Here is an 8,659-nt window from a genome sequence, read left to right as displayed (position 1 = left end):
ACAGGAAATAGTAAAGTGTATTCAAGAGCAAAGATGTCTGTTTGAGAACAATGAGATGGATTGACAAGTGGCAGCAACAATGGGCTTAAAAGCATACAGTTGTGAGGATGGTTCAAGACCTGTCAGTGTTTCGTTCTGTTCTGCATAGGATCACTATGAGTTGGAACCAAGTCGGTGGCACTTAATGACAATAAAGTGAATTGTAACACCAGGGAAGTATATGCTCCTCAGTACAATCAACCATAAGAGACCAAAAGGGCAGCCTGTGTCCAAAACCAAAGCTCAGAAGGCTGGAAGGGATAGGAAATAAGGATGAACAGAAAGAAGAAACTCAAGGAGGAAGTAGAAAGAGTGCTGTTATACTGAGGGGTTTCAATCAATGTCATGAAACAAAAATGTGTATAAATTGTTGAATGGAAAAATAATTTTCTTTGTAAACTTTCACCTAAACTACAATAAGCAACATCATCAGCAACAAAGTGAGCCCAAAGAAATAAACACATCCAGCACAAAGCAAAGTAGCATGTCGGGGAGTAGAGACAGTGGGGAGCTCAAGTCAAATTCCAGGAAGACTTCTTAGAGGAGGTGATCTTGTTTTGAAACTTTAGCTAAGAGTCTGTCAGCTACAGAAGACAGAAACTGTCAGAGGTGCAAATGCTTTAGACAGATGACTGTCAGGGGTCATCTCCTTTGAGCAGGCACTCTGTGGTACCACTGCATTATAGTCTCCCTAACCTAGGTAATTCCAAAGTGGCTGCAACCATACATTGACAGCGAGCTGTCAGAGGTTCATATTGGATTCAGAAGAGGGCTTGGAACAAGGGATACCATTGTTGACGTCAGATGGATCATGGCTAAAAGCAGAGAATACCAGAAAGATGTTTACCTGTGCTTTATTGACTACCAGAAAGACTTTCAATTGGATAGATCATGACAAGCTATGGATTACATTGCAGACAATGAATATTATGGAATACTTAATTGTGCTCATGAGGAACTTGTGCATAGATCAAAAGGCAGTTGTTTGAACAGAAAAAGGGAACACCAAATGGATTAAAATGGATTAAAACTAAGAAAGGTATGTGCCAGGTTGTATTTTTTCACCATATTTGTTCAATCTGTATGCTGAGCAAAAAATGTGAGAAACTGGATTATATAAATAAAAATGTGGCATCAGGGTTGGAGGAAGCCTCATTAACAATCCATAATATGCAGATACAATCTTGCTTGCTGAAAGCCAAGAGGACCTAAAATACTTAACTGATGAAGATCCAATACCACAGCCTTCAGTATGGGTTGCACAGAAAAGAAAATCCTCACCACTAGACCTATAAATGTCATCAAGATAAAACGGAGAAAAAAATTGAAGTTGTCAAAGACTTCATTTTGTTGGGATCAGCCATCAACACTCATGGAAACAGCAGTCAAGAAATAAAATGACATATCGCATTAAGCAAATCTACTGCACAAGACCTCTTTAAAGTGTTAAAGAGCAAAGATATCAGTTTGAGGACTAAGGATCACTTGATCCAAGTCATGGTATTTTCAATAAATTCATATGCATTTGAAAGTTGGATAATGAATAAGGAAGACCTTAAAGGAATTGATGCATTTGAGTTGAAGGAGAATATTAAAGGTACTATGGATGGATGGAGGGTATTATAATCATTGCAGTGAAATAAAATATGATTGGTTGAGTGCAAAACTGATGTTCTACCCTGTAAACTATCACTCAATTCACAATAAAAGCATATATATATATATAATTTTTTTTTTTTTTAAGTACCATAGACAGCCAAAAGAATATACCAATCTGTGTTGGAAGAAATACAGACAGAAAACTCTTTAGAAGTCTGGATGGGCAGACTTCGTCTCTCATTCTTTGGGTATATTATTATAAGGAGGAACCAGTCCCTGGAGAAGGACATCATGCCTGGGAAAGTGAAGGGTCAGTGAAAAAGAGGATGACCCCCGAGATGGATTGGCACAGTGGCAGCAGTAATGGGCTCAAGCGCAGCAATGATTGTGAGCATGGTGCAGGATCAGGTAGTGTTTCGTTACACTGTGCATAAAGTTGCTATGAGTTGGTATTGACTCAATGGCACCTAACAACAATAATCTAGGAGGAGCCTCTTACCTTGTCCAACTTGGGCTCCGTCCACTTGAGAGATGAGGGCAGGGGGCTCCCTGGATTTGCTCAAAAATTGCTTCAAGCAGTTGATGGTGTAGGTTCCCACCAGGGTGCTCCTCCCGAAGGCTCTCCAGTCCACCACGCAGATGGTCAGGGGTGGATGCAGGAGCTCATTCTCAGGCAGCTCCTGTGGGCAGAGGCAGCTCTCAGCAAGTGCTGGGAAAAAAAGTGTGGGTCCTGTCTGGGGTAGGTTGGTGCTCAGGCCCTGCCACTCTGTCTGTGGAGCAGAACCAAAGCTGACCAGGAACACATTCTCCCTTAATCCCTCTTTGCTTTTCTGTCCCTTCAGGCCACATCTGAAGCTACTCTTCAGTGTCCACCCCTAAAATATGAGGGAGTCTCTGAATAGCACAAATGGTGAAGCACTCAACTACCAGCCAAAAGATTGACAGCTCGAATCCACCTAGAGATACCTCAGAAGAAAGGCTTGGAGATCTGCTCTGGAGAGGTCACAGCCTTGAAAACAAACCCTATGGAGCAGGTCTACTCGGCCCACACGGTCACCATGCGTCGGAATCGACTTGACAGCAATGAACAGCCTCAACATCAGGAATGTCTTACTACCCAGTCATCCCAGGTTTAAATTGTAAAAACTACAACTTCCACATTCTCAATGCTTGCAGTTTTTGATCTTTTCATTATTTACTAGCAAGAATGCTCACCTACAATGAAAAGCTTAACTAAATCCAACATATAAAACACATAAAGATTATGTAACTGAAAATGAAACTGGGGGTCAGGCCAGACCCTACCCACCTGTCTCTCCCAGTGTCCCTCAGGTTCAGTGAAGCCCAGTGGGACAGGATGGCAAACGCTCTGCACATTCTTTCACTCTTGTTGTTGTGAAGTACCATCCAGTTGCTTCCTACTCACACTAGCCTTGTATATGGGTTCCAAGGCTTGGCTGGTGGGTTTGAATCACCAAAGTGTGACTTAGCAGCTGAGCGCTTGATCATTGTGCCACCAGGACTCCTTCAGATTGGTCGAGGGGTCCCAGGTGATGCTGTTGCTGCTTATGTGGGACCACCCTTCGGGAACCACTTATGGTCTGCTTTGTCAATTCACTTTGATTTACTGTATGATCTGTACTTGAAATCCTTAAAAACTAAACCGAACTACAAAAATCCATCTTCTCCTACTCTGAATTCTGACTTTTTGCTGAATTAGACTGCTCTTTCTTGCAGACATCTGAAACTCCAGCATATCTCCCCAAGTCAGGTTACTGAAGGAGAGGGTCCCATCTGGGGATGGAGAAAGTCAAGGGCAGGCAGGCTGGAGAGGAAGAGACTCTTACCACTTCAAAGGCATCTGCCTGGACACTGAAGTTGGGGTTATTCTTGTAGCTCTGGATCACAGAGGACTTGATTCCTCGCCCCCCACACTCAATGAGAACCTGAGGACGGTCCACTGAGAGGAGCTGCACCTTCTTCATTTCTCGGACTCCCCAGAAGAGAACCTGAGGAGAAGACCAGCAGAGGTGTCATTCAAAGACCCAAAGAGAGGCAGCATGGGTGCCCTGGCCATGGGATAGAAATCAGATATGTTTTCTGGAGGCAACAAGTTGTTCTTCCAGGAATGAGCTGGCGCTCTACAAGGACTCCATCTGGTCATGAGCAAGCTGGGTTTGGCTCTAGGTCTCCTATCTATCCCTCAATGCCCCTCGCCCAATGTACACACATTCACTGCCCTTTCATTTTAAAGAACAACTTGATGCTTCCCTGCCCTGTACCTCCACTCTGTATTTACTCAGCACAGGCCGGATGTTGGCAGGAACCGGGTAGATCTGGGCTACGTCTGGTGGATCAACAGGAGGGAGCCCTTGTGGCCCAGATGGAGGAACCTACAACACAAAAATAAGCACTGGTTAGGAGGTTGGTAGGAGGAAGTAAGGAAGGCCAGTGGAGTCCCACGACTGTTTCATCAGTGTGATGTTCACTGTTTTATCAACAACAGTAACGTCTCCAGCTGGAAATGTTATAAGGACCATGCATTTTACCACACTTATTTATAAATAGATAAATGCATTCATTTTTAAGGACAATCTCATGTATTAACCACTTACACATCGGGAGCCCTGGTAGCACTATGGGTTAAGCACTGGACTGCTGATTGAAATGTTGGTAGTTCAAACCCCACCAGATGAGGCAGTCTGTTTCCATAAAGATTTACAGTCTCAGAAACCCTCAGAGCACTCCTACTCTGTCCTACGGGATTGCTATATAGGACCCAAGCCCACTAATCCAACCCACATGATAGGAGTAGTTTGGGTTAGTGGGTTATGCACCAAGAGGTAAAAATAAGACATAGCTTTTAGTGAGCTCATGGCATAGAAAGGAGAGAAAAAGGCATGTGGATAAATCCTCAAAAGAATACACAGGAACTGTTGTTGAGTGCTATCAAGTCAGTTCCAATTCCTAGTGACCCTGTAGGGTTTTCAAGGAGCAGCTGGTGGTTTTGAACCTTCAGCCTTGTGGTTAGCAGTCTAGTACTTCTCCTACAGCACCACACCAGGATCCCAACAGCTGTGAAATGGCTGGTATGGAGCCTTGGAGTCTTAGCTAGTCTCCTATTTCCAGAGTGTCATGATCCCTAGAATGGCCATAAAGCTTGCTACAAAAGAGATTCATATTTAACCACAGCAGAGACTACATCTTCATCAGTGAAACAGCCAATAAAGCCATTCTCCATTTATCTTGATGCCACTGCATAAAACCAACCTTTGAACCTTGGGCCTCAGATATTGCATCAAAACAAACAAAAACTAAAACAAGCCAACTTCTGTTAAGTCAATCCCACTTCATGGCGAGCTAAGGTGTTAGAGAGCAAAACGGCCACAGAGGGTTTTCTTGACTATGATCTACAAAAACATATCACCAGGTTTTCTTTCATGGCGCTGTTGGGTGAGTCTGAACCACCCAACCTTTCAGTTAGCAGTTGAGTAAACGCTATTTGTTCCACATAGAGATCTTGATATTGCACCAGAGCCCCCAGAGCTCTCAGGAGTGGAATGTGCTAGAAAGCATTGCTTTGGAGATGGCCAGTCTCCTAAATGGGATCATTTGTCTGCCTGAACAATGTACAGAGAATTGGCCAAAAGGAAAATTTTGTTGGCTTTATTTGCCTTTTCCAAGTCCCTCCAGCAATGCTCCCTACACCTTAGGCTCTTGATGCATGTTTATGGACTGACTGACTGACACACTAGCTCCATGTGCTCCACAAGCTAGAGAAAAAGCCCAATTGTTCATCAGAACCTGCAAAGCCCAAATGTATCACCTGTCTCCTTCACAGACGTAGTCTAGTTGGTAATGGCAGATGTGGTTCACAGATAATTATAAGAAAGTTCAGAAAAGGAAGAGAGCAGGCACTGAACTACCAAAGAGGCTGAAGGTAATAAAACTGCAGAAGAAACCAGATCCAATAAAGGAGCTAAGATGTGATGAGGGTGTACACTCAACACGGCCTCAGTCAACAGGTGAGAAATTCAACCTGTGAGGCTCCAGAGGCACAGCTACAACAGCGGGGTGGGGGGGGGGGGTGGGGGGGGTGGCATAGAAGAGGTGGCCTCTGGGTGTGCTTTCTAAAAAGCAGCATCTGTTTCCTCACCCTGAGGCCATGGAGGGCCCGCCTGGGTTATGCCCTAAAGAGCTTTGATCCTTGAATGTCTGACAGAAGCCCTAAAAATTCCAATACGGCCCTGGAAGGTTCCACTGCAGGGAGGAGATATGGTCCCATCCAAGAGCAAACATTTTTCACAGTGGGATGGGCCAACTGCTAGCCTATAAAACTGCATCGTGTGCAATTACTCACCACTGTTGTTGAGTTGATTCAGACTCATAGGGACCACACTGATAGACTTTGTTGCTGTTGTGAAGTGCCATTGAGTGGTTTCCAAGGAGCAGCTGGTGAGCTTGAACCGCCAACCTTGCAGTTCAAATGGCTTTGCAGTCTGGTGCATTAAGCCACAGCGTCCCCCCAGGACTCCATAGACAGTACATAGTAAAGCTGCCCTGTAGGCGTTCCAAGGCCGTAATCATTATGGAAGCAAACTGCCACTTTTTTTCCTGAGGAGCAGCTGGTGGGTTTGAAATGCTGACTTTTTGGTTAGCAGCCAAATGCTGAACCACTGTGCCACCAAGACACATGCAACAGGGGAAAGTAAGGGAGACTTATGAAGGTAAAAAGAGTCGGGGTGTGGTGCTGTGGAGTAAAGCGCTAGACTGCAAGGTCAGTTTGAACCACCAGGCAAGTGGTTCAAACTTACCAGCCGCTCCTAGGAAACCCTATACAGGGTCACTGTGAGTTGGAACCAACTCGATTGCACTTTACAAGAACCACAATGAAGATAAAAATCAGGAGTGGGCAAAATGCGAAAAACCAAACGCACAGTTGTTGAGTCTCTTCTGACTTACAGTGACCCTATAGGATGGTGGTTGGTGGTTCAAACCCACAAGCTGCTCCTTGGAAATCCTGTACAGAGTCTCTATGAGCTGGAACTGACTTGGTGGCACTTAATTACAACATAGAACAGAGGCCAGGATAGCATGTCCTACTTCAGGAAGGACCAGTACCTAGAGAAGGACATCATGCTTGGTAAAGTGGACGGTCAGAGAAAAAGAGGAAGACCCCCAATGAGATGTATTAGCACAGTGACAGCAGTAATGGGCTGAGACATAACTACAATTGTAAGGATGGCACAGGACCAGTGGCTGTAATTTGGAGGAGGAAAAGAACAGGAGGCTAGCAGCCCAACAGAGAGACCAACCTAACTTTCAGATATGAGACAGTCCATAGGAATGGGGAAGATGGGAACCCTTCAAGAAACAGCCAATGGGACTGGGTTGGCTGTGGACATAGATGCAGTGTGAAGAGCCAAGAGTGACCCTGAGTTTTCAAGTTATGTGGGGTTATGAACTGGAACTGAGATGACAGGTGAGGAGCTAGCTCGAGTAGATGAGCAAATGGAAGTAGTGAATTCAGTTAGGGACATAGAAAAACAAGGTCCTGAATCCCTCTTCTGAGACAGGGAAGCATTTCAGTGATGGGGAGACTGGAGGAAGTCATTCGTAGATGAAAACTGAAAGCAGCTGGTGATAAATGGAGGCATTTCCCAGCTCCATCTTCTCAGCATGTATGAGACCCACATGCTTAAGGGAGTCTAGCTGATGATCAAATTACTTTTTGAAACAAGTAATCAAATGAGAGGAAGTCCTAATGAACCCCTAATGAATTGTATCTCTTAGGCCACTTACTTCTGACAATGCTTCCTTTATTAAGTCAGTTCAGCCTCTCAAGGAGGAAGGATGGGAGGTGGGAACATGGGACTAAGATTACTGGATTCTATTCACAGAGTCTGTGGCGACCAGCTTTGTGCCACCCATGATCAGGGATCACCGTAATCAGGTGATCTAATGGGTGTCTATTGGCCTTTCTCCCTAGTTCCTCTTAGTCTAGAAGTTTCATCAAAACCTGTTCACTATCATAGCAGCATGCAAGGCTCCCCTGAGGGACTTCAGGTAGCGGCTGTACAAGAAGTGCAATGGCCAGTCATTGGACCCAGCCTCAGGTACGGAAGTCAAGAATGCCACCATTGACCCACCATTGCTTTTATGGAAGCTTAGTATAGTGAAAAGACCAGTTGACTGGTGCCTCAGCTTTTCCACATATAAAATGGGATGGTAGAACTAGACCACGTTTTCTAAGTAAGCCCTTCTTCTATCATCTATTGTTATTCTTGTTAAGTGCTGTTGAGTCAGTTCCGACCCATAGAAGCCCTATATTGGGTGTCCCAGGAGTGGCTGGTGGATTTGAACTGCTGACCTTGTAGTTCACAGTCCAGTGCTGACCCTACAGTGCCACACCAGGAATCCAGTAAACGTCTTTGTATTTGATACAGGTTTATTTGTTTGTTTTTCAGGAGCCTGGTGGCACTGTGGGTTTAAGCATTGGGCTGCTAACCACAAGGTTCAAACTCAGCAAGGCAGAAACATGAGGCTGTGTGCTCCCAGAAAGGTGACAGTCTCTGAAACCCTAAGGAGTAGTTCAACTCTGATCTATACAGGGTCACTCTGAGTAGGAACCAACTCAGTGGCAGTGGGTTAGGGTTTGGTTTCTAAAAAGGAAACTTTATGTTGTTAAGTAAAGCATGTGCCACTTGCCACAAATGGAAAGTAACCTAAAAAAAGCAAAGCAATCAAAACAAAGCAGTGTTATTCACAGCTAACTAGCTATTGATCTTTTCCGGAGCTGCTGAGCCTCACCCTCCATTCGTTCTTAGAAAAACAGGAGGTTGCAATCATGAGAAATGCTGTTGACAGAAAAGCATCCAAGCTACTCCCAGCAGTGCTCCTGGTTGTTGCTGTTAAATGCCATTGAGTCAGTTCTGACTCATAGTGACCCTGTATAGGGTTTCTGAGGAGCAACTGATGGTTTGAACCGCCAACCATGCGATTCAAACCAACCGTGAGGTCG

General features: G+C 44.7%; 1 protein-coding gene across 1 annotated transcript in view; it reads right to left on the bottom strand.

Annotated features, from left to right (window-relative positions):
• The window catches only part of FER1L6 (fer-1-like 6 (C. elegans)), a 152,086-nt gene that overhangs the window by 54,949 nt on the left and 88,478 nt on the right, over positions 1-8,659 (bottom strand). Inside the window, exons 22-24 of the mRNA XM_006830693.1 lie at positions 3,921-4,031; positions 3,486-3,647; positions 2,138-2,318 (exon numbers count right to left, since the gene is read on the bottom strand). Coding sequence (XP_006830756.1) covers positions 2,138-2,318; positions 3,486-3,647; positions 3,921-4,031 — 454 coding nt within the window. The remainder of the gene's footprint in view (positions 1-2,137; positions 2,319-3,485; positions 3,648-3,920; positions 4,032-8,659) is intronic.

Source organism: Chrysochloris asiatica, unplaced genomic scaffold (assembly GCF_000296735.1).
Source record: "Chrysochloris asiatica unplaced genomic scaffold, ChrAsi1.0 scaffold00001, whole genome shotgun sequence".
Lineage (NCBI taxonomy): Eukaryota > Metazoa > Chordata > Mammalia > Afrosoricida > Chrysochloridae > Chrysochloris > Chrysochloris asiatica.
This window is presented reverse-complemented; position numbering and strand designations above follow the sequence as displayed.